At 38.7% G+C, this 27,331-nt stretch overlaps 1 protein-coding gene across 4 annotated transcripts; it reads right to left on the bottom strand.

Moving 5' to 3' along the window:
- Positions 1-19,788: 19,788 nt before the first annotated feature.
- On the bottom strand, positions 19,789-26,544 carry LOC110877311 (RNA-binding protein 24). Of its 4 annotated transcripts, XM_022125460.2 has the most exons (9): positions 25,915-26,544; positions 25,125-25,248; positions 24,309-24,341; positions 24,179-24,275; positions 24,020-24,056; positions 23,219-23,450; positions 23,010-23,137; positions 22,127-22,225; positions 19,789-20,214 (listed from the first exon to the last, which is right to left on the bottom strand). In XM_022125460.2, the coding sequence occupies exons 1-7, from the start codon at positions 26,131-26,133 to the stop codon at positions 23,043-23,045; spliced, it is 837 nt and encodes a 278-aa protein (XP_021981152.1). In that variant the 5' UTR covers positions 26,134-26,544; the 3' UTR covers positions 19,789-20,214; positions 22,127-22,225; positions 23,010-23,042. The 4 variants fall into 4 exon arrangements, with proteins under 4 accessions (XP_021981152.1, XP_035841447.1, XP_021981149.1 ...); XM_035985554.1 differs by having other exon boundaries at positions 23,024-23,137; positions 24,179-24,341; positions 25,915-26,543; XM_022125457.2 differs by having other exon boundaries at positions 24,179-24,341; positions 25,915-26,540.
- Between the last annotated feature and the right edge of the window lie 787 nt (positions 26,545-27,331).

Genomic DNA, 27,331 nt, shown 5'->3' with positions numbered 1-27,331 from the left:
TCGCAAATGTAAACATGTTATATGAAAACAATGTGCTAAGTATGCTAGGTTAACGTACAAAGCAGAAAAGTCATGTAAATCAAAGTGCTAGCATGCTATCAATCAACATACATAGCAGAAATGTAAAGTAAAACAATGTACTAAGTATGCACACAATGGACATACATAGCATGAAATGTAATGAAATCATGTACTATAACGTACTAATGTACATAACAAGCATATGATATGAAAGCATGAAATGCACGAAAGTAACAAGTAGGCATGTGTTTCACCCCAAAATAGTTTGAAAACAGTAAAAGAGGGGTATATGTACTCACTTGAGATTGCTTAGAAGTCCTTGTGTAACAACCAAACAATGCTAGAGATCACGGATATCAAACGGCACCTAATATAGGTAACTATGTTAATATACCGGACCTAAATCAGAGGATTGGATAGAATGAGGGTTCGTAAACCAAACGAGTATGGAGACTCGTGTAATATGGTTTAACAAAGCCTACATACTAAAATGAAACCTAACCTAAGTGCTTACGACCCATTACGACCCGTTTAGGTAGCTTATGCTACCTTAACGCGTCGTTTGCATAAAACGCGCTCGGAACGCCTAACTAGCCCTATGATAAGTAAAATATGCCTTAACATATCTAATATTGTTGCCAAATCAGTTTAGATGTCAAAAGTTATGTTACATATGCTTAATATGAATTTTGGCGTAAAAAGGGCATTTTGGTAAGTTACCTAAGGCATATAAACTACCTATCATACAACTACTTAAACGATGTGACCATAAGGTATAACCTCGGAAGGTTATTCCCTATACAACTATGGTCACCTAGTGTGTTTAGTCGGATCCTAATGATCGACCAAATGGGTCGGGTTTGAAAGTATAAGCGATTGTTTAGATCGCTTACCTTACGACCCTATATAAGCACTAAACTAAAAGTGACGAGCTAAGCATGTTAAAACATGCTTAACTAAGTTTAGAAAACAGGTTTGGTATCAAAACAAAGGGTTTTGATACCTATGAGTAGTTTGGTTACAATATACGCAAGAATGCGCATTTTGGCCGAAACTACGACTCGTCACTGAGCCTAGATAACGTGGTAATCAGTAGGTATAGTCATTATGGACTATAACCATCGTGATCACGCTCACGTTATGAAGTTTAAACGAACTTCGCATTGACCATAAACTGGTCAATGCAGAAAGTCAAACAAAGTTTGACTTTAGGACTCGAAAAGCGATAAAGGAACGAAAGAACACTTACGAAGGGTCCCTGAAAGCTAATCTTGATCCAGGAGCTCAGGTATGAAGCAATGGCATCAACTTAGAGCTTTTAGATCAGATTTGTGGGTTTTAAACAAGAATGGGGGGGTATTTATAGGATATGCAAGACCGTTAGGATCGTTTATCGATTTTCGTGCTCGAATCTCATCCGTACAAGTGTCGCAATGTTGTGGTATCATAATATGACCCCAACCCCAGAGATTTGCAAGAGGCATTGCCCTTTGGAGGGTCGAAAGGCTGTTTACAGCAGTTAAAACGACCTTTGCTGTTCTGAAGGGTTGTCGCCGGCCGTTTAAAGGATCACCCTGGGCTTACGCGGGCCGCCTGGATGTCCTGATCAGAAGACAACTTTCAAAAATGGCAGTTTAGGTCCCTGTTGTGGTTTAAGGCCATTTCCGACATGTTTAAGGCCTGTTAAGCCGTCTTTAAGGCCCTAAAATGATGCTTAAACATTGTGTACATGAAACATGCTCAAAAATATGCCGGATGTCGGTTCGTTTGGTCGTACAAGCGCGATGTTCGCTTAATTACGACGGAATGCGCATAAGTGCGAAAAACGATCCAAATGACGCGACGAATGGATTTTTCTCATGCCAAACACTAAGGCATAATATTATGATGCTTACATAAATTTTTTGATGTCCGGATGTATTCAGAACGTAAGTTATGCGCGAAAGTGCAAACTTATGCACTTTTTGACACTTTTAGTCCCTGAATGACCCAAAAGTTTATTTTAGCACACCGAACCCCTCAAAGCCTATTTCTAAGCTATATAAAGGATATTTAAGGTGTTTTTAACTTATGGTCATGTTCTGGAATGTCTGTTACAGTTTAAATTGGCATACTTTCGCAGTTTGTCAAGTTTAGTCCCTGTAAGCGAATTAACTTGTTTTAGCCATACCGAAGCCTTCAAAACTAATTTCTAAGTTATGTAAAGGTTATTTAAGGTATGTTAAGTATAGGTTGATGTTCCGGAGTATTTTTCGCTTTAAACTGAGTACGTTTACGTACCAGTTTGCGTATAATTCTCCAGAAAGTGATGTAGAGTTTGAAATTGAACAAAAGTCAAAACATGAAAAATGTAAAACATAACCAAACAAACATTGGGGTCAAATAACATTGTTTTATTGATAACTGAACTGTTCACAATGATTTCAAGCACAAATGTTACAGTGAGCTCCGATAATGTTGTACCCCGGGTTAGCCGGTCTTGCAAGAGTATCGTATATGAGGGTCCTTCAATAGCTGATGCAAGTGTGATTTCTCTATCATTTGACACTCTGATGGAAACCTTTCCTCCTGATCATGTACAACGTTGCAGATTGGTGTAACGACGCCGCAGTGGCCGTCGCCGTACAAACCTGGTTGATGATCAGGAGGTGGTAGGCTTTCTGGTGGATGAGGATAATGTCGATGACTTGATCGTTGATCCTCATCTGTTGGAAGATTATGATGTGGCACTGTACACCCCTGCAGAGGTGAGGGCAATGCTTTCCAAGAAGTAGATATTTAGAACATGTTCGTTTTTTGGTTCTCGTATGTTGGTGTTTAGCAACAGGGACAAGTACTTGGTTTTTTGTAAGATAGTTGTATGTATTTATTAGCAAAATACCTATCTTTTTTGTAGTGGTTAATGTATCTATTACCAAGATACCCACTCTTAGCGCTGTACATTTTTTATCCTTTGACTTATATATGAAAAATATTTCGTGTCCAGGATGCTTTTTTACCGTTATGTGCAGTCTAAATGCGATGGTAATTTTTTGTACCGTAAAGTGCAGGTTAAATGTGATGGTAATTGTTATTTTGTATGTAAGTAATGAGAGAGAATAATAAAAAGGAAAGAACTTTTATTAACTCAATACTTAAAAAGAAAAAAAGAGACATCGTTAGAGATGAATTACTTAAGCTGCAAACGAACCGAACGAACACGAACAAGACCTTGTTGGTGTTCGTTTCTTAAGAAATACATGTGTTTGCGAACCGTTCACGAACACTTATCGAACGAGATTTTATGTTCGTGTTCGTTTGTTAAGGAAATGAACTTGTTCGTGTTTGTTTGTGTTTGTTTGTTAATTATAGGCAACGAACATTAACGAACACAAATGAGCACAAACTACTGTTCATGAACACAAATGGAAACAAACGAACACAAACAATCGTTCATGAACAGAATATATAATACACCGACACTTATTAGATATTTAATTTTTCGGAATTTTGAAGTATTTAAATAAATATAAAAACTAAAAACACTAATGAATTATCGAACACAAACGAACATGTTACCGAACGCTCACGAACATAAACGAACGAACACGACCTCTGTTCATGTTTGTTCATTTAACTAAACGAACGAAATTTCTTGTTCATGTTCGTTTGTTTAGTAAACGAACGAACACAAACAAACTTCCCGCCGAACGGTTCACGAACTGTTCGCCGAACGTTTGGTTCGTTTGCAGCCTTATGAATTACACTTGTTTGCAAAAAGGAAAAACAATCAAACCCGCTGTTAGGGGTAGGGCTTTACATATAACATTTTTTCAATTGAGCTGCGTTCCAGCTACGTGGGACTGCGGTACCATCTAGCCTGGATAGGCGGTAGGCCCCTTTGCCTAAGTCTTCTTGGATGACATAGGGACCTTCCCAGTTGGGTCCCAGTTTGCCTGAGGGCTCCGCTCTACTGTCTTCATTGTCACGCATGACGTACTCGCCTACCTTGAAAGTATACTGAGCCACGCGCTGGTTGTAGTACTTTTCCAAAGTTTTCTTGTACTTTGCTTCACTGATGGCGGCTGCCTCATGCCGTTCTTCCAGTAGGTCTAAGCCTTCCCTTAGGAGCCTGTCATTGTCATCATCAGTAGTGAGACGTCTCAGCGACGGTAATCCGACTTCTGCGGGTATCATGGCCTCTGCGCCGTAGGTTAGGCTGAAGGGGGTTTCATTGTTGCTTGTCTTGGGCATAGTTCGATGTGCCCAGAGGACATTCGGCAGTTCTTCCACCCAAGAGCTTCCTTCGTAACCTAACCTTCTTTTTATTCCGTCAAGCAAACTCCTGTTTGCCCGCTCTACTTGATCGTTTACCTGGGGGTGTGCTACTGATGTGAAGATCTGTTGGATTTGAAGCTCTGCACACCAATCTTGTAGGACCCTATCTGTGAATTGCGTTCAATTGTCGCTCACCAGGTATAGCGGTAGTCTAAATCGGCACACTATGTGCTCCCACAGGAATTTCTTTGCATTTTCAGCAATTATTTTAGCCAAGGGTTTGGCCTCAGCCCATTTAGTGAAATAGTCGATTGCCACAATTAGGAACTTTAGCTTCCCAGGGGCCAGCGGGAATGGCCCCACAATATCGACTGCCCACTTTTGAATAGGCCAGGCCACCGTGACAGGAATTAAATTGTTCTTGGGGCGGAGCGTTTGAGGAGCGAACTTTTGGCAACTACGGCACCTCCTGAGTTCATCTACCGCGTCACCCACCTAAATCCAACAAGGAGATTAGCGTTACTGTCCATGCAATGCCTCAAATAGAGCTGTCTGAATACTAGAATGGTGACTGCTATGGTAAAACTCAACCAAAGGTATGTCTCCTTCCAATTTTCACTAAGTCAATCACACACATGCTCGTAGCATGTTCTCGAGTGTCAAGGGGGTTCGTTTACTCTAACCATTTGCCCTATGGTGATAAGCAATGCTCATGTCTAGTCGTGAGCCAAGAGTGTTGTGTAGTGCCTGCCATAAATCAGGTATAGATCGAAATCAGAGATAACAGAAGTTGGCACCTCGTGCCTAAAAGCCGCCTCTCTCAGAGGAATATTCACAAGCTGTGAAGACTCGTCAATTTCCTTGATTGCAAGAGAGTGTACTGGTTACATGAGACAATCAACAATCACCCAGGTGATATTGTTTCCGTTTCGAGTTGTAAGTAGACTAGCGACAAAATCCATGGCAGTCTGTTCTCATTTCCATATGGGCGTTTCTGGTTGCTGATACTCCACCTTGACTTTTCCACAAGTCAAACATCATTCACAAACATTACTAGGTGGGCCTTCATGCCCTATCACCAGTACAAGATTTATAGATCCTAATATCTCTCATCAAAACCCAAATGACTTGAACTTCGAGGCCGGTGTGCTTTGCTCAACACAAGTTCCCTACAGTTGCCGTATAATGAAATCCACATTCGTTCCATGAGGTAGCGAATATCGTCCGTCTTACCCAAAAGTTGCTCATCCATGCCCCGCATGGACCCAATTTGAAAATTCTCTTCCCTTAGTGCTTCAGTTTGAACATGGTGAATTTGATCGGGTAGGCTAGAGTCGATGGTGAGCTGCATGCTCATATGTGTTTAGGTTCCATAGCCGTAATTGCTCGATAGTTCCATCCAGTGATGTCATCACATGTTTAGCTCTTTCGAAACAAGGGTACACGGGAGGCCCTTGTGATCGGTCTGAGTGCATTGGTACCGTCCAAGTAATGCCTCCAATTATTTCCAAAGACCACGGTTTTCACCGCAGGTTGTGAGTCGTGCAATTCTTCTTGTTAATCCACCACATAAGCCTTCACCTTATCGTGTTGCATCAGCGTGTAACTGGGACTCTGATTCAAACCATCATGGTATACCACCAAATCACCCATACCCTCGGGTAAAGACGATGCTCAGTGCATTATAGTGTCGGGTTTCAGAAGCTGAAAGACATTCCCCTGTTTTGTCTCCCATGAATTCACAGTTCCCTGCTGTGCTAAAGAGATTAAAGCTGCGAAATCCTCGAAAATCTTGTGATGAATCTACGATAGTATCTAGTTGGACCAAGAAATTATTGTATCCCTTATGTACTATTTGGTGCCGATCAATATCTAATGACATGGATCTTTAACGAGGTCTGCATGTATCCCCACTTCGTTGACTACTTGACCAAGAAAGTGTACCTCCCAAATCCTGAAGTCACACTTAGGTAGACTTCGCATGGAGTTGCTCCTCCCCTAGGAGCTCTAGGACAAAATACAGGTTTCGTTCATGGTGTTCCTTTCCCCTGGTAGTGATTCTAAAAATCACAAATAAATGCGGTGGACGAATCTGGCGAAACGAGGTTGACGCATACTACTCATGTGATCCCTGAGGCTGCTGGTGTGTTGGATATCTTAAATAACTTAAACAGAAAATCATAGTGGACATACTGGATCTATAACGCCGTGTTAGGAATCATCCTCCCCATGGTTTTCCATCAGATGACAGTCCAATCTTAAGTCAGTTTTCGGATGGAATCTTGATTATTACAACGGGTCTAGCAGGTCGTCGATGCGAGACAGGGGGTGACGGTCTATGATAGCCACCTTGTGGTAGTCTGTACACGTACGAAAGAACTCGTCCTTCGTTTCCGCTATAGAGCGCGTTTCCTCAAAACGAGGAGCTAGATCTATAAAACTCCCATCCTGTAGTTTCCTGAAGTTGATTGAACTCATAACTATATTTAAATAAAACTCTCATTCATTAACATAAAGCGTTACAAAAGGTTAAATGTAATTCATTGTATACAGCGGAAGCATATATCAATTAAAGGATCCATAAACCATATGTACGGAAACCATTAGACTTGTCTTGCGATTCCATGTATCTCGACCCATGACCACTCCAGCATCCCAGACTGCAAGTTCCAATTAAGTATACCTATAGACCTACAAGCATGTAGAAAAAGTGTGTCAGACGACGCTGGTGAGTTCACTGATTTGTTAAACCGTTCGTTACCGATTACTGATTCATGTTATGTTATGCTGATAATAACTCGATACCGCAGACGACCCTTTTTGCCCTTCTCCAATGCTCTATCAAACATTGGTCATGATTTAAAGTTACTAGTTCACGCCCGTCCTATCCAGGTACGTCGTGAGGGTGCCAAACCTAATAGCGCTATCAAATAATAACCCCGTTGCCCTACAAGCAACAACCCGGTAGTATGATGGGACTTAAGTGATAGAGAGTGAGTGTATTATCCAACATCAACGTTTACTGGAAACCGTTGCATATCCCTTGCAAGGATATGTGTTTGTGAAATCCGCCTCACATCCCCTGCAAGGATGTGGGTATTTGAAAACCGCCTCATATCCCCTACAAGGATATGGGTTTACGAAAATCCGTTTACAAGTTTTGTCTGTTTGATTGTCCCCACCGGACGCATGCTTGTTTTAAGAGAAGTGAACTCACCTTGGTTTTCTCGGTATGAATAGCTAATCGCACACACTTAATCGGTCAAATCCTATGGTGTTCAGGTATACGAAATCAGTTTATATTCGCATGGTTCGCGTATAAATTATAATCGTGGTGTGCATCCAAAGCAACGATCATTGAATAACACATAACAGCTATTGCAACTCGTACAAATCCACAATTCACATGCATGTTTCGTAATAGTACTTAACAGTTAAGTGAGCTATTCATCATAAGCAAATCATGTTTTCCTCAATCATAATTAACATCATTAACAGGTAGATAATAATCATTCAAGTTTCATACACATGATAAACCACAGTCTGTTGATGAGTTTCCTTCAGAGCGACGAAACATCAAAGTTCTTCGTCGACAGGTGGGCGACGAAACATCAAAGTTTTTCGTCGATAAGTTGGGTGACGAAACACCAAGTGTTTCGACGACATAAGGGTGACGAAATATCAAGTGTTTCATCGACAGGGTAGTTTCGTCACTTTACCAGTTAATCATGCACACACAGAAACCCTAATCATGCCGCTAAGAACCATAATCAATCAAACCACCATCATCAACAATTTCATAAAATCACAAAATTCCTAACCACCATTAAATTGTTAACCTAATCCCAACACAATCATTGTGACAGTTTCTCACATCATACGCACCCAATCATGAATTGAATGTCATACATGCTGTATTGATTCACATAATTCAATTTAGTAGAATTTAACATGTTAATCACCATTCATACAGATCACCTACACACTTGACTATTAGTTATGCAAGTATAACGTCATACAAACCTTACTATCGATCTATTGAACCCTATTGAGAATTAACCAATCATCCTAATTAGTTAGTAACACATCCACCATTGTCCAGATTCAATTGTGTAAACAAACGAATCCTAGGATCATGTTTCGTCTATACACACCAAAACACATCAACACTCACACAAAATCAAAAGCACCAATCAATGTAAATCGAGTAGAGGGGACATATACTAACCGGATGTTGGTGTAAGGACAACTGCTAGAACGAGGAAGAGAGGGAGGAAAAATGTTGTCACCAAGCTTGAGAGGATTAGGGTTGGAAACCGTGTGCGTGTGTTTTTGGAATGGTGAAATACTCATGTGCATGCGTTACAAGTTAGGGATGTTTGGGCTTCGATTGGGCTTGACAAAGCTTGGGCCAAGGCCCCCTTTTGGCGACGAAAAACCATAATTTGTCGAGCATATAGGGACGACGAAAGATATAGGGACGACGAAAGATCTAACTTCGTCCAGTTAGATGATAACAAAGAGCTATTCTTCGCCAGGGAGGGTTTCGAGGTTGGTTTGACTTTAGTTAAGGAGGTATTAACACATAAACTAGTCTTAAGTAATTAATAAATATCCACATATAAAATACTTCAATTGTTCATACTTCAATTGTTCATGCACAAGTTACAACACAAAACAAATTGCGAAAATAGGCTCGTAAACAAGTAACGCGTGAAGGAAAGACCTTGAAATCCCGAGTTGTCACACGCGGGGTCCTGTATTACTTCACCATCGGGAATCTCAGCTAAGAAATCGGCGATCACCTGCCCTTTAATTGCTGTTCGCTTTCGATATTCGATATCTAGGGCAACCAACTTGATCGCCCATTTAACCAATCTTCCGGAGATCTCTGGCTTGTGCAAATTTGTTGTAGCGGGTAATTCGTTAAGACCTACACGCGATGCCCTTGAAAATATCTTCTAAGACGCCGGGTAGCGTGGACTAATGCCAGTACCAACTTTTCAAGTGTTGGATATCGCGTTGTCCCGCCAGAACTCGGCTGATATAATATATGGGTGTTTGTTTTGCATCTCTTTCTACCATGAGTACCGCGCTTACCACGTTATGAGCCGCCACCATGTACATTTTTAGTAGTTCTTCTGGGTATGGCGCTGTCAACATGGGTAGTTTTTCAATGAGCCGCTTCATATCTTGCAAAGCCTCTTCTGCTTCACTGGTCCACTTGAAGTTTTTCTTGTTAAGGCAATCTTTCAACGTCTTTATGAATGGCAGAGATCGCTCGGCATGTCTTGCCAAGAATCTGTTTAACGCCACTAGACGTCCGTTCAATTCTTGTGCCTCTTTTAAGGTTCTGGGGGAGGGCATTCGCGTTATAGCGGCTACTTTTTCCAGTTTAGCTTTAAAACCGTCCCGGGTGACCACTATCCCCAAAAACTTACCTTCTTCTACCCCAAACGAACACTTTTTGGGGTTAAGCTTGATATTGTATTCTCTCAGCTTCTGGAAAGTCTCCTCGATGTCTTCGAGCATTTGCTTTTCCTCTCTGCTTTTGATCACCAGATCGTCGACATACACTTCTAAGTTTCTGCCGATTTATTTTTCGAAAGCCTTGTCCATGAGCCGCTGGTAAGTGGCTCTGGTGTTTCGTAGGCCAAAAGGCATTTTGGTGTAACCCTTATAGGCGTATAAGAAACACTTGTACCTATAAGGGATCAGAGAGTCGACCTTAAAGTCCATCTCAGGCAGCGAATAAGCATCTTTAGGGCATGCCTTGTTCAAGTCTTTGAAGTCGATGCACATCCGCCATGTGCCATCTGGTTTCTTAACCATTACAGGGTTTGATACCCATGTGTGATACTTTGTTTCTCTAAGAATTCCAGCTTCAACTAGCTTTCGTACTTCTTTGACTACCGCCGCTTTTCGATCATGAACCATGTTACGTTTACCCTGTGCGACTGGTTTAATGCCCGAGAGTGTTGCTAACTTATATTCTGCCTTATCCCGGGGTATCCCAGTCATGTCAGAGTGTTCAAAAGCAAAGATATCGGCATTCCTTCTCAGCAACTGTTTTAGGTTGTTTTTTACCTCAGGGGAAAGGCTATTCCCTATTGTCACTGTTTGCTCTGGATGGCGTGTGCTTAAAACCCACCTTTCTGGGCCGATAGCGCCGGTAGGTCCTTGACGGCATCTTTTAGTATCCAATACTTCTCCCAGCTTATCCCGGTATACCGTTGCAATCCCCCGCGGGGTGAGGAACTTCATGAAACCTCGTGCTGTTGAAACTATAGCATCAAGTTTCCCCAGGGTAAACCTTCCAATGATTACATTGTGGTAAGACTCAGCGCGTACCACAAGAAAGTGAGGAGTATGGTTCTTTCCCGAGGGGTCTATCCAAAAGTAACTGGGAAAGTAATCTGGCCGATTGGATCAACCTTTTCACTGGTGAACCCTTTAATAGGGGCGTGCATTGATTCGAGCAATTTTCTATCTTCTGGTTGCATCCTGTTAAAACAATGCTCATAGATGATGTCTTCAGAACTCCCAGTGTCTATCAGGATTCTTCTCATATTATAATCGCCTACCGCGGCGGATATGATTAGGGGGTCGGTGGTGAGGTGCAGGTCCTCTACGCGTGGTTCGATTGTCATAGTTGCCAGCATCCAGGGTTCAAGCGTAGAGAAACTCCGTTTTGCTCCCTTTCCCTTATCGGCGTACACCATATTTAGCTCTCGCTGTCTCTTACCCGCCCCTTTGTCAGTTTCTTCTTTGGTGGGGGGGGGGGGGCTGTTAACCAGGTGAGCCAACTTACCCGCCTTCACGAAATACTCGATCTGCTTCCTCAATTGAAAGCAATCGTTAGTATCATGGCCGCTCCCCTTGTGGTATTCACAGTATTTACTAGTGTCTTTGTTGGGAGCGTCCTTCAATGGCTTTGGAGGGTTAAACTTGAGGTTTTCAGAAACTTAAGTTAGGGCAGTCGGACCGCGGTTTAGAAGAGGACTCGTTTCTTGAGTATGTGCTTCTAGATCTATCGTATCGCGAGTCTGTTCTGTCACTTTTTTGGTACCGGTCTCCTCTACCTTTACCTTTAGAGCTCCGCTGCTCTCTGTCATCCTGGCTTTTCTGAGCTTCTTTCTTTCTGTTAGCCGCATGACTGGCTGCAACAGTCTTCTCTTGTGTAACGTATACCTTGGCTATCCTCAGGATTTCGTCTATGGTGGGAGGTACACCATCCCTTCCATAGAGCGTCCTTAACAACTCGTCATCATTTACCCCTTGTAGGAAAGCTCCACACGCTAGATCGTTTGTGACACCTGGGATTGCCAGGCTTTCTTTGTTGAATCTAACGATGAAACTCTCCACTGTTTCATTATCTCGCCGTCGAATGTGAAGGAGCTCGTTTCGATCCTTTGTGTGCCTTCTCTGTTGGCTGAATTGCAACGTGAACTTGGCCTCTAGATCTTCAAAGCTATCGATTTCACCGATGGGAAGACTATCCCACCAGACCCGTGTTGCTACTACCAGTGTTTGGACAGACATTTTACACCAGAGGGGAATGGGCCAACAGGCTACTTCCCCAGCGCTCTTGAACAGGTTGAGGTGGTCATCAGGGTCACCTAGACCATCGTACTTGCCCACAGTTTGAGGCATCTTGGGTTTTTCCTTGATTAGAGCTTCAGTTATTCTTCTGGTGAACTTGGACTTGAAAGTAGCGTCCACTGGTTTGTATGGTCTGGTGAGATCGTCCTCTTCAACGTTAATGGGTTGTACTGGAGGGGTTACTCCACCCTGGCTGGCTCCCTGGGTGATAGGGGGTTGAGCCGGAGTGATGTTTAGTGTAGAGTTGGGGCCTCAGCTTGGAAAAAAACGAGGCCTAGATGCATTTCCTCTGTCGTAAACAGGTTCCGCTGTAGGCGGAGATTGACTGTAAACCAGCTGGGATGTTGGAAAAGTCCACCAAGGTGGCATATAAGCCGCGCATGGTGACTGCTGAGCATAACTTTGTGCCGCCATCTGTGGAGTGTATGATTGAGTATTATATGGGGGTAAATACCCGTATGGGAGCGCATAGTAGTATCCTGGGAAGTAGGCTTGATTTCCCGGCGTAACCGGGGCATTCATGATTCCTGCAGGCATGACGACTGGCTGGTGTGGTGGAGTGGACAACGCCGCTGTTAGCGCTGCCGAGTACAGAGGCGGCATGGCGTATGTGGCCGAGGGCTGATAGTATTGAGCCATGCTCATTGCCGGTGTGATAATACTTGGGCTTGCAGATGTGATGACCGGCATAGTGCTATGACGTATAGTCTGTGCACTCATGGTTGATGCTGGGGTGGAGGCGTTGATGCCTGCTGTGGTTGGTACCACCGACCGGAACTGCAAAGAGGTGTATGAAAAAGGGTCTGCTACTGTCATCCCAGGAGAAATAGCAGAGGTACCCGCGAAACCTGGTGGTGGTGCTTCTACTTTGAATTCCAGGTCGAGAGACCTGGTTATGGCAGGTGAAACCGACATGGTGGTAACGGGGCTTGTCTCCGGCAATGGGTTGTTGGTTACAATTGCCTGACTTGGTGTTACTGCCGCGTTCTGATCGCTTGCCATTGGGTTCAGTCTTGCTGTTGTTACCGAAAGGTCCCACGGATGGCGCCAATGAAGAAACACTGACCTTATGGGTAAGCTCCGGCTAGGACTTCTACTCTTTGGCGATCGGAACAGCTTACTGCAAAACAGAACACCGTTAGGACTCGTTACAGGAATGGGGTTATTCCTGTAACCACCCTCCGACGTGAGAATAAGTCTCGGTTTGGGAGAAAGAAAGTATGAATGTAGAGAGAGGGAGTAAACGAGAGCAAGATGATCATACCTTTGATGTTTACCTCTATTTATAGTTTACCATTAGGGTTTCCCCTAACTTAGGATGGGCTCCGATAAGCTAAGGATTTGCATGATCTTCCCCAAAAGGTTGGGGATTCTCCTACGAGGTTTATCCATGTAGAATAGAACATTCTAGAATAAACATATGTAATCAAATGTTTATAATAAAATAATAGGTAATGACCGGGTCGGGTTAGCCGATCCAGGTCATACCTCGTCATTAAGCATGTGGTCATATATATTTATTTAGGCATGTGAGCATGTTGTCTTACATATTACGTATTTGAGATTGTGAATTAAGTAATTGATTTTCAACTCTAGATGATAGATCATGATCTTTGGCGTGTTGTTTTCCCAAGAAGGTGGATCCTGTATAAGGCTATGTGTTATACAACGGGAAGGTGCTCAACTTGTATAGAGAAACTAATAGAGTTGAGTTTGAGTGAAAGGATTATTAGCTACAAATTTAATCACATACTCTTAAAAAGTGAATATATAATTTACACTGGTATAAATTAAAATTAAAAATACAATTAAAACGGATAACCATAAACCAATAGAATGAAACCAATGAAACCCATAGAAAAGTGACTTGTTTTTCTTTAATTGTTTTTCACAAATAGTGAAAAATAGTGAAACCACTTACTGATGAATGCATCTATCGATTAATAAAATGTTAATAAACAATAATTCGTAAGCGAATTCCTTTATATTCAATATAATTGTTAAATCAATGAAGATGATACATTCACCGGATACATAAAATACATTTAAAGAAATAAGAAACCGAATTCGATTTTAGGGTTATGGAGGACACAAGAACTAATCTAGGACAGTGTGACGAACAATAATACCAAAAGAACTCACCTTGTGATCACATGATTACACACTCATTGCAAGTATCAAAAGAATAAGATTTCTCCTATTGACACATTTTATTTAAACATATCGTCTTATCCCCGTAAATTATCATCAACAAGACAGCAGCACCAGAAAATAATTGCATGTTGTATCATTAAAACATTAAACAGAACCTCCAGTAAATATCTAAACGAACAGCTTTATAATCATGTGAATCCTACCTAACAAAATGAGACCACTTTTGTGGGTTATCAAGCCTTAAAAACTCACACTCTCATAATCAAGAGATCACGTACTGTTAGTTTGGTGAACTCACTTGTGTTTTAAGCTTTGAATGTGGAAAAGTGAAAGGACTGTACGAGAGACTTCAGAAAGTAATCAAAGAAAAAGTTGCATTCTTTATTATTTCCAGCAAAAGAAAGGATTCCTTACCAAAGGCGCTTTCAATTTGCCAAAAGTCAAAGGTTTCCTCGTGCACTGCATGGGAGTCGCCGGTTAAGTTTGATATCCATCCTGCACTCTGAGAGATCCAAACTCTACCATCATGTTGCAATCCACATTTTCATCACCAAAACAAGAGCTCTCACTCTGCTCATCTTCTTCCACCATATCTGCCCAGCTTTTCTTTCGTGATGGTTTCTTGTTCACTTCCTCGGATTTATTCGTATCCGTCAGACACCCTTCACCCTAATCCACTCTTTCCCATTCTTGTCTTCTAGGCTGCATGAACGGGACTCGTGGCGTGCCCTTGACCGGATATGGCAAAACAGTTGACTTTGTATATCAAGGAGGATCTGAATCACAGCTTTGTTTGGATGACGATTTTTCAAAGGTATCAGTTCTTTTGTTCCGGCTAAGAAATGACGAGAAGGATAACTGACTGCCGGGTTGACACGTGTCCCACACCTCGAAATCCCTCATTACTTGAATGGCACGCTCATAAGATGTAGCATGCGATTATTCACCCTTCGCTTGTCCTCTTTGACTCGTTAACTGTATTCAGTATAACCTTCGCTTCTGCCATTCTGTTCATGTACATTAAACAAATGGCTAAATTGCACCTGTGATTTATACTTGGTTCCAACGAAAGCACCTTCCTGCATTATAAAACAAATTGGACCTCTTATTCATATCGGTTTCGGTATTTTGTCCTAACTACAAAAAAAATTATTCAAGAGCTAATTTTAAAAACAAAATATTACAAACCCACCTATAGGTCTCTTTAGCGACTTGATAACAGTCTTGCTGCAAATAAGCCCATGCCAAATTCCCCGATAACCTGCGATTAGACACGAAAGGAATACGATTAATATTAGCTAAAACAAATCATAAATTTTATAAAAAAAAAAAAAAAGCCATCCTACTGCGAGTAATCTTGTAGCATTGTGATTTGAATCTTCTTCCCTTTTGATCTTGCAATCTTGATAGGGTTTCCATTTACTAAGATGTTCTCCTCCATATGCTTGATTTTCGATTGAAGTAGTTCAATCAACTCGTCGACTTGCCCCGACTTCTGTAAAAAGATGCAAAGATTATAAACTTTTCTAAACATTATATACTAATATAAATTTGGATGTTTTGGCACCGTTCTAATATAAATAAAAAATTTCAACTGCCACCCTTTCCATGTTAAAGCACCGTTTCTATGTGAGATTGATTGTTGAATTTAAGGTTTGGTACCCTAAATTCTCCTTAACATGTGTTTGATTATGATATAAATATGAAGACGTTTTTATTGTAATTCATCCATATTTTTGTTTATATTTTTGCACTAGCCGTAAATCACACATGAAAAAGATGATGGGGATTCAACAAATCGTGATTCAATATAGAAAAAGATAAACATTTTATTAATCGATAGATGCATTGATCTTAAAGTTAATCGATAGATGCATTGATTGGTAAGTGGTTTCACTATTTGTGAAAAACAATTAAAGTTAATCATCGATAAGTGGTTTCACTATTTGTGAAAAACAATTCAAGAAAAACAAATCACTTTTCACAATTCGGGTATATGTATTGGACAGTTTGATGTTTGTGTTATCACTTGGCCCACGTGTTTTAATTTACCTTATGAGTCTTATTATTATATTTGGGTTGTCTAATATGTTGGGCAAATCCTTTTTGGGTTGTCGCGTCTGTCTTTTGGGCTGTTTCGTTTGGGCCATTTTTGTAAGTAGCATGTGTATGTCTATATATGCGTGTAAATATGTGTGTGTGTGTGTGAATTCGTTAATCGAGTTTATTATTGTTAACACATATAGCGTGTAACCGGCTCACTAAGAGTCATAACTATTAGAATAGCGAAGGAAATGGGTACGGGAAGATGCGGGCATGATGAAAAATCATGAGGGATCGGCGAACAATGCCTTGATTATCGTGGTACCTCCTTAAACCAACACCGAGCACCCATCCCATTAATCACTTCCTTTAAATCATCTTCTCCCTTTCATTTTATATCCCAACACCCGGTCCACATCAATGTGTTTCGACATTTCCTCAATAAATGAAATCGTGTTACCTTTCTTTGCATGAAAAGAATGTCGCGTACCCCCCCCCCCCCTCCTTTGATTATTCGACCCAATTGATCCTACACTCATAGCCCTCTCCGGAGATGATCTTATCGCACTAACATTACTACACAACCATGTACCTTTTACATTGAGGAGATGATCCCATGACTAAAACAACTCTTTAACGAAAATCAAAGGATTCCACATAGAAATCAACCCCCCATGAACTTCCATTCTTTCATCACATGTTAGAGATTAACACGAATATTGTTAAAGATTAGAGTAAACTACCAAAATGATCCCTGAGGTCTGGTCACTTTTGTCACTTTAGTCCAAAACTCAAATCTTTTGAATCTGGGTCCCTGTGGTTTCAATTTTGTTGCCATTTTCATCCAAATCCAAAATCTAGCCAGATTTTTCAGTTAACATCCAGCTTTTTTGGTTTTTTTCCTCCCTTTTAATGAAAGGCAAAATGGTCTTTTAACGTTTTATTATAACAAATTAAAAAAATATGACCATTTTGCCCTTATTAGAAGGGAGGAAAAAGAAAAAAATTGGATATTAACTGAAAAAATCTGACCAGATTTTGCTTTTGGATGAAAATGGCAACAAAATCGAAACTACAGGGACCCAGATTCAAAAGATTTGAGTTTTGGACTAAAGTGGCAAAAGTGACCAAACCTCAGGGACCATTTTAGTAGTTTACTCTAAAGATTAAATGATATTTTATAAAGGGACCTTTCTTTATCGGGCGGTATGAAATTTATGCTTCTAAGGGCATGTTTGGCTAAGCTTTTTGAAGCTCCTTTTAGAGCTAAAAGGACTTTTGAGAAGGAGAAGGAGATCCAAACATTATCTAGAAGTCAGGAGAAGGAGAAAAGCTTAGCCAAACATTATGGAAATAAGTCATTTTGAAGCTTTTTTTGTCTTCAAAAAGGAGAAAAGGGAAAGTCATAATTTGTGACTTCTTGATTGTGAAAAGTCCTTCTGAGAAGGAAAAGGAGAAAAGCTTAGCCAAACATGCCCTAAGTGTAGAACAATTAAGTTGAAACCATTATTTATGGTTTTTATTTGGAATCATAAAAGAATTTCATCATGAGCGGGAATTACTGTATATTAAAAAATAGCAAATGGAATGAACAGTTATTATAATATATTATAATCATATATTAATATATTAATAGTTATTATTATTTGCTTTACTTTCTAAGTTGGATAAGCTTAATCTATATATTAAAAAAGCAAATGGAATAAACAGTTATTATAATATATTATAATCATATATTAATATATTAGTAGTTATTATTATTTGCTTTACTTTTTAAGTTGGATAAGCTTGGTGTCAATCAATACTGGTATCGAAAATACCGGTACGATCCGGTTCAGGTACATGAAGATAAAAGTCGGTACCAGCCTGATACAGAAAATGTCAAAAGTCGGTACCGGATTGAGTTTGAAAATCTTTTAGTTCGGGAAATTCGGTACTGCTACACGGTACCATTTGCTCATCCCTGATCAGAGCTCCGTGGCAACCGAGACCGAAAATACCGGTTACGGTACCGGTATATGAAGGTAAAAATCGGTAGCGAACTGGTACTAGAAACGCCAAAAGTCGGTACCGAATTGGTACTTAGGGTCCTTCTTTTCGGGAAATTCGTTACCGGTACCCAATATTATTTGCTCATCTCTGACCACGGGTTTCATACGAACAACATCATTAACATACAACTTTTTTGCTTGATTTTCTTTCGATTAATTTTTACTGTTTTTTACATTTTCTTTTTGTTCTTGTTTGTGGTTCCGTGTGCAACGCACTCGTAGTGATTTTAAAACACATATAAACACAGACTAAATAACAAAAGAAGTTCGCCGCAACGCGGCTAAGGTGATAAAACTAGTATATCTTAAAAATACTTATAAGTGAATAGTTTTTAATAGTGAATTAACTTTTCACCCTTGGATGAATTAGCTAATAATCATATTCATGAGTCTTATTCAATTATGTAGATGATTGCATTGATAGTTTTGATTCTAAAGTCAAAAAACTAAAACAAAATTATGTTCATTTTTGTATGACGATTTTGGATAGTGAGAGTTGGTGATGAATCATGCAGTGAGGTATGGTTAAAAATACATCTTTCTTGCCAAGGTCGGGTTAGTATCGCTCACACCTAGTAATTCATGACTAATTGACTATCACTCAACTAGAGCAAGTTGTCAAGATAAGGCCATGTATGTGCGCTTGTAGACAGACTAACATGGGTGTCTTGGGTAAAAACAATATTGTGTGACCGATTGTAAATCGTTGAGGTTTCTTTATTTGATGTTATCCTTGATAAGAAAGCGTTGGGACCGATTATAAATCGTTGAGATTTCTTTATTTGATGTTATCCTTAACAAAAAAGAGTGGGGGATATAGGTATTTAGCAACCTTGACTTGTTTATGTAAGGTCTGTTTGCGATAATATCATGTGTTAATATGTGTTTGATAAACGTGGAAACAATGGGTTTGTTTTATAAGTATTTGTGATCAAATTTTGATAAAGCTATAAATGAAGGTTTACAAAACAAATATTGAAAAGTTTTACCTAGGAGCTCACCAGCGTAAGCCGACTTGTTTCAACATATGATTCATATGAGTTCAGTTGGTAAGAACATAGGACATCAAGATTTTAAACTTTAATTTAAGATTTAAATAAAGTTTACAAGAGTTTTCTTTTAAATAAGTTTATAAATTATCATAGGTCTCCTGCTCTATGTTTGTGTATTAATCTAAACAAAGTAACTTGCCCGGGTTTGGGGGTGTCACATCCCCCTCTCCATGGGGTTGAATTTTTTCTTTAAAAGTTGCGATATTAATTGCCCTTCTCTACATTAATGCAAGGTAAACCCACAAACATACATCTGGGAACGTCTGATTGTGAATGCTCTAACGTTCATCTCATGTAATTGTTATAAAGGTAATTTTCAAAATAACACATTTAAAAAACATTTTTTAACTTTTTTTTCTCATATTTTATTGTTACATCTCTATATCTAAAATGGTTTGGATAAGTTAAATATATATAATTATAATCTTTTTACATTCTTTACACATAAATTCAATCACAAATTTATGTTCATACTCTCAGTTTGAAAAAACAATTAATAAAATATATTTAAAAAAAAAAACAATCATAAACTATATAAGATTATATATTTTCAAGTTAAAATAGAGCTCAAGTTTGGATATACTCATTTAGACACCCATATTTATACATTTACACTACAAATAGTACTTGTAATCTTAACTTCAAAGTGCAATGATAACACAAACATGACAGAATTCCTGTTTCATTTTTTCCCCTAATATTACAAGATCCTGGACTTTCACCCTTTGAAAACCAGGCTCTATTTGTCATTAATACAAACCAAAAGCGAAAAAATAAGACATGAACACGGATAAATACAAAGCACCGTTGACTTTGACCAATGTATATATGCAAACCGAAAACAACATGTTTGTTAATTATTTTAACAAGAATGGTGAATGCTGATGATGCAAATGCATGCCGGAAACCTATTCCAGCTTTGGGTGGCGATTTCTTTTGACCCTCGGGCACTGGTAGAGCGAGAGAGGGGCAACAGAGTCAATTCACATCATGGGATTTTCCATACCATGATATGTCTCTGGTAAAAAAATGACCTGCATAACACAAAACATCAACCAAATTTGTTTTAGAAAACACGAAAAAGCAAACGTTTGTATAGATTTTAGAGCGTAGAGTTATTTGGTACGACTTTCCAAATGTTAAACAAAGCAAACCAAACCCGACAAATGATCCCTATTTACCTATTAATGGGTTGATTTTGGTTGTAATTTATCTCAAGCAGGTAAATACAAAAGAGAACAGGTTAAACAATGTTAAAAGTCTGCTAAAGTCTATTTTCTAAATCATTCATATTCAAAAATCTATTTGCCAGGCAAATGCCGTTTACCCAAAAAAATAATAAAAAAATCAAGATAATCATTGGAGCAATATTAATTTTAGGTGAAAGGTTTAAATACAAAAGGCTCTTAATGTGCAACGGTACGCGACCACCAATATAACGTACGCAATTATGCAAATAATGTGCGTAATTAGGGTTAACCCAACCCATGCGTAATTATGCAAATAACGTGTAATTATGTATTATAACGTGTGTATTTTAAAAATGAAGTTGCGTACCGTAGCACGTTAAGGGGCTATTGTACGTTAACCTTCCCCTTAATTTGAAAAACATAATAAAAACCTTACATAGTTAAAAAAAATATATAATAAAAAGGGACAAAAATTGTTTGCGGGTCAACCCAGCATGGAGTGGCCCGGTCTGTCAGTCTGTCGCCACTTCTACTTCAGTAATTCATAGTTTCATACAAACACAAAAAAAAAAAAAAAAAAAAAAAAAAAAAAAGCTGATATTTTTTGTGGATGTTGCGGTCCCATACACATGTGCAGAGGCCAAAGAACCACAATAACTTCAAACTATGCAAATAAAGTACCCCACACCCAACCCACCTCCCCCCACCCTACCCCTACCACCCCCACCATCAGTACTCATATTCAACAAAGGCCACTCATGTGAGAATAGCCCTACCAGTAACAATGCTGTAAAGATCACAAAAGATTCTAATCTATCTTTTATTCAAGATCTTGTTGTCCCTGACTGGATCAGTGATTATTAAACCAAGCACCAGATTCTAGTATATCTGTTAAAGAGGTGGCATAAAAAGGCAGGCCCATGATCCGTCAACATATTCTACAATCTTGATAGACAATCAATGTGCTAATACGATTATATTATATATCTTTAGCACTTAAAACAACAATCAAATTTGTTTACTAAGGCAAACTTAGGAGGTCTTAAGCATTTGAGAACACTTTTGATTTCTTTTGAATTTATTAAGCAATAAATGTACAGTTTTGAGTGTAAGGGTAAAACTTATCATTTGCGATAAATGAAAGATTGGCTGCCTATTGCTAGCTTGCATAACCAATCATCTTATATTTTATTCTGATTCTAAAAGTCGCAACAATCTCTTTCAAGAAGCACATCCAAACACCCCCTTAAGCAACTTTAAAAGCTTGGACGGAGCGGAACTTGCAATCTTCCTTTTCGAAAAGCAAACCCCCGTGTTTCCATCAAGTATCGGGAAAATTAACTCATACCAAAATGTCATCATTTCTTTACATATCATAGTTGTATCTCGATCTAAGCAGTTAATGTGGTAAAATATCGGATATCGGTCAAGGACCGATATTTGAGATATAGGTTATCGCGGTGGGATATCAGTAATTTTAATATCATGTAGAATTTATATATATAGCAATTTAACACTAACAATTCAGTATACTCCCCTACCATTAACAAATTAACCTTTTGCAACTTGCAAAACACTAACAATTGTAGCAAGTAGGAACTAATTAAGACTTAAAACACTATAATTTAACACTAACAATTAAGACGTAAAAAACTAATAGCAACAATAAGAAGGAGGCCTCTTCTTTTTCCATGAATGCAAGAGGTTAAGTTATAAAAAAAATATAAACCCGATGAGAGTGAAATAGAGGCTGTACCTCTAGAATGCAAAACGAGTAACTTCCAAGGCTAAAGTTGAAGCCCGCTAGTCAAGTACCAGTATGGCTGTTCTTAGTCCTGCTGCAATCTAAAAATTCCTGCAAAAAGATATCTCATGAACATTAAACAATACATAATGCAAATGGATAATGAATTTTTTAAAGGTGACAATTTCGGCCCGTTTGCTTATATGGGTCAACTTCGGTTACTTTTTTTTATCTCAAATGGGTCGAATTGGTTAATCAAATACATTAGCTAAAAGAGAACACGTCAAAAGTCACCAAATACATATTTTAAAGCATTCAGCCTCTTATAATTGTTACGTTTAAGATTTCGATTATTTTTGTAAGAGTAAAATGCCATTTTCGTCCCTGACGTTTGGCCAGTTTTGCAACTTTCATCCAAAGGTTTGTTTTTCCGCATCTGGATCCAAAAAGTTTGAAATCTTGCCATTTTCATCCGGCTCATTAACTCCATCCATTAAGTCAAGGGTATTTCCATCTTATTTGTTAACTTAAAGGGCAATTCAGTCTTTTTACATAAAGTGAAAAAGACCGAATTGCCCTTTAAGTTGACAAAAAAGGCAAGAAATACCCTTGACTTAACGGAGAAAAATGGATGGAGTTAACGAGCCGGATGATAATGGCAAGATTTCAAACCTTTTGGATTCAGATGCAATAAAACAAATTTTGGACGAAAGTCGCAAAATTGGCCAAGCCTCAGGGACGAAAATGGCATTTTACTCTTTCTGTAATGATATAGTTTTGAAATCATATGTAATAGCTTGATTATTTAAAAATAATAATAAAAAGGATAAATAAATGTCTTGATCAGCTTAACCCGCCCATGTTGCCTCGTATAATAGCAAAAATTAGTTCATACATAGGTAAATTTACTCAGATTGTTATCAGACGTTCATCCTGCCCTCTGGTCAGAACCGCCACCTGGCATAATCTGTTGTGAAGGGGCGGGGATTACAAATTGTTGTCCTTGAACAGGTGCTGCAACACCTGATAACGCCATAAAAAGAAACGTTACACAGGTCGTAATATTTAATGTTAAAAGAATAAATATTTTGAAAGAAAACAAACTGCCTGTTGGATATGCTGCTTGAATTGTCCTAATGGATGAAGTGGTGGTTGCATTGACCCCCGATCCACCAAAGTGCACAATCTGATGACTTGGCAATGTGTAACCCGGTAAACCCGGGTATCCGTGACCACTTGGAGCGATCTGACCCATTTGATTGTATGGATACACGGGTGTGTTAGCTGCTCCATATATCTGGAGATACTGTTGACCTGAATACGGGTTGTAAACGCCCTACAAATAAAGTAAATAAACCGTTAGATTGTTTGTAATTTGCATACACTTTTTTACTTTTAGGGATAGCAGTAAAGTTGGCAAAATGGGTGGGTTGGGTTGGGTTGACCGAAAAACCTTTTGACCAAAACTTTAAGTTTTTTGATAAATAATTAGGGTTAAATGTAAAAACAGAAATCACATTATTTCGAAATAATTCAGGGTGCTTTTATGCATTAAAAATCCACTTTGGATGACATTCGACCCGTTTTCTATTTTTTTCAAGTTTAGTTTCATGATGGACCTTTATTTGTTAAAAATTTCATATCCATCCTTCTACATTTCATAATATCATATTTACTCTTTCAAAACACTAAACATATCATTTACCTATTCGATAATAAATAAATAAAAGATAAGTTATATTTCACTAAATTTCATATTCATCATTCTAAATTTCATATTCATCATTCTAAATTTCATAGTATTATATTTACTCTTTCAAAACACTAAACATATCATATTTACCTAGTATTCGATAATGAATAAAATAAAAATAAGTTAGATTTCACTGAATAAGTTATACTGACCTGTGGATAGACGTATTCCGGACCATACATTCCATTTCTGCACCGAAATGACAAATAAAAAAGTTCATCACTTCATCTCTTTAGAATTTACCTTAATTTATCTTAATTTTATCATTTCAAATAAGAATATAAACAAATGAAAAATAAAATGTAACTTACGGGAATGAGGGATACAATAAACCTTGTCGGTAATTGTAAAAAAATGGTTGTTGATAGCCATAACCTCCAACAGAAGGCATATTAGCAGCTTGCCCACCTCCAACAGAAGGCATATTAGCAGCTTGCCCACCTCCAACATAAGGTATCCGCGATGTCACATGTCCTGGTATTTAAAAAACAAAAAAAACACTAAGAAACAAATACTTATAGTATTCTACGTCTCATTTAGACCGTTGTTCAACACCTATGCAGTTAATATCGGTGATACATCACCAATATGTCGGTTATCGGTCCTCATGTAAAATATCGGTGTTAAATATTGGTCAGAATATTGGTACCGATACTGTCGGCGATATTGACTGGTATTTCACCGATTTTCCCAATATCAATACCTTTTTCTTAGTTCTACCATTCGTCTTTCTTCTTAGTGCTACTATTGGTGTTTTAAGTCTTAATTGTTAAATGTTAGTGATTCGAGTCTTAGTCAGTTCCTAATTGCTAAAATTGTTAGTGTTTTGCAAGTTGCAAATTTGTTATAGTGTTAAATTGCTATATATATATAAATTCTACATGATATTAAAATTACTGATATCCCACTGCGATAACCTATATCTCAAATATCGGTCCTTGACCGATATCCGATTTTTTACCGCATTAACGGCTTAGTTCAACACATGGAACCAACAACGATTATTCATTCGCCACATACTCCCAAGAAAATGTGTACGCTTATCATGCTTATTTTCACGTGAAAAAAGCTATTTTTGTAATAAGCAATTTGAGATAGCTTATTTCAAACTGATTGTTTTTGGTGGAAGCAAAATGACAAATTTACTCTTGCATGAAATAAGCTGTTTTCGATAGGTTGATAATATGCATAAAGCTGTTTAAAACTCTAATCAATGTTACATTTATTAATATCCATGTTATTGTAGCAATTTCTTACCGAAAGGAAATGCTGGACGAGGGCGTCCAAGTGAAGCCAAATTACAATTCGCCCGTCTACCATCAATAACCGGAGCTGGATCCACACACGCTTTCGCAGCTGATTCGGGATCACGAAAAGTCACCTAAAACCTCCACGAAAACATAGTTAATTATCTAGCATTACTTGTATCATTAACCATGCACATATTACATACACATTCTTATTGATAAGATTTTATGTGTTCTTGTTCAGTTTTGTTATATTCGTGATTGCTTATTAACTTATTTAAACACCTTAAGCTTATTCTTACAACCAGACTCCGTTAATCAGCTGGGTAAACTTGTAATATCAAATCCACAAAAACTAATCCGTCTAAAACAAACAATCTCAAACCACTTACGGAAACCTAACGTATTTCACCCTTAAATAAGTTGATAGACATAACATATAAGCATTTTTCTACTACACCCAAACACTCCAAATTACAAAGTTAAACACGAAGTTTTACAAAGCTTAAACGAGTAAACAAAAACAATGATGACATCAGCATAAGCCTGTAAGTGAAGAAACTAACAATGGCAGCCATAGCAAGAAACCATATTTTCCACTTTAAACAGTCGATAAACAATCGAAATCCTCAAAACACATCTAAATTAAGGCTACTTAGATCACAATACATGAGTTTCAAAATTGAAAATTCATTATCATAAAATCACTTAACCAACTAACAACAATCAAACTTTCATCAAAACAACTAGAAAGAAACCATGACCAAATAAAAAGGACAAGATAGCAAACAGACACTCACAAACCCATAACCCTTGGATCTGCCAGTATTCTTATCAGTGATCACAACAGCTTCAAGAATCTCTCCAAACTGCTCAAAATACTGACGCATAGTCTCACTCTGAGTCTCCCAAGCAAGCCCACCAACAAACACTTTGGTAAAAGTAGTATCCCCAAAAGGGGACTGAAACCCTGAACTCGAACTCGATCCGGAACTCGGCCCAGCCGGAATCGAAGCCATAAATCAAATTGATCACAAATTACTCAACTTCACACAAAACCCACACCGCAAACCACCCGAATTGCGATCTGATCAAACTAAACAAAATTGGGTCAATTCAAATTCAAAACCCTAGAAATTGGGGGAAAAGGGGGTTTTGGTGGGTGTGATGATTCGTTGTAAAACAACCCACACCATGTTGATAAAGTGGGGTTGCGGTTAAGAAAGTATGAAACTTTATGAATTTGGAAGCGTAATTTTTGTGGGTAATTGAAGAATGACCCAAGATTTGTTCGTTTAAAGAAAGATGGGATGAAATTAGGGTTTGATCGTTAAAATAAACAGTAAACTTGTTGTTGTGGCATGAATATGATGATGGGTTTTGCAAAAGTTGAAATGGGTGGTGAGCTGGCATTTATCGAAGAAGAAATAGTAGTGGTCAATCAAGGGGAGAAAAGAATTTGAAAACGGCTTCTGTTTGATTCTTTTTCCAGTGTGTAGTGAATGTACAAGTTTTGATGCGTGATGTACATGTTTCTATTGTGTTGGAGGTTTGGGTTTAGTGATTGTTGTTTTGGTGTTGTGTTTCTTTTTCTTCTGTCGACTTTGGATTCTTTCGGTTTCCCACCTCGTGGTTTGAACCTAAGGGTGAAGGGGGCGTATGCGGGGAACCAAATCGGTGACCTGCTTGCCGATTAGTGAAGGTGCCGCCATCAAGGCGGTGACCAAGAGAGAGAGTGTGTTCCCGGTGGTGGCTCACCGAAGAGAGAGGGAGGAGAGAGAAGGGGCTTGTCCAATCAATGATTTCCTTTTTTTTTTTTTTTTTTAAAAAAAAAAAAAAAACCAATTCACCTAAGAGGGGAGTGGCGCCATCAAATTGGGGTGTTAGGGGAGTTTAAGAGGGGACTTGACGTGGCACACGGGGATTGGTTGGGCGTAAGAGAGGGGACTCACCTATTAGGTGAGCACCCCCTTCACCCTAATGACAAGTGTGAGAGCCACAATTGTGTCAGATTAACGGATTTTGGTGTTTGAGGTCGGTTAGTTGAATTGATGTATGACCCTTTTGTGTACACACTTTCGGTCGTTTAAATCGTGTAACCCGTTTATTTTTCTATGTGTTGTTGTGTTGTAACTTGTACGTGAGTGAATTGACCGAGCTAAGCTGGGATCGAGTTTAGGCATGAACTTGAACTTGAACTTAAACGAGTCAATCTAA

This window comes from Helianthus annuus, chromosome 16 (assembly GCF_002127325.2).
Source record: "Helianthus annuus cultivar XRQ/B chromosome 16, HanXRQr2.0-SUNRISE, whole genome shotgun sequence".
NCBI classification, from domain to species: domain Eukaryota; kingdom Viridiplantae; phylum Streptophyta; class Magnoliopsida; order Asterales; family Asteraceae; genus Helianthus; species Helianthus annuus.
Note: the sequence above shows the minus strand (reverse complement) of the source record. Positions and strands in the feature narration are given on the sequence as shown.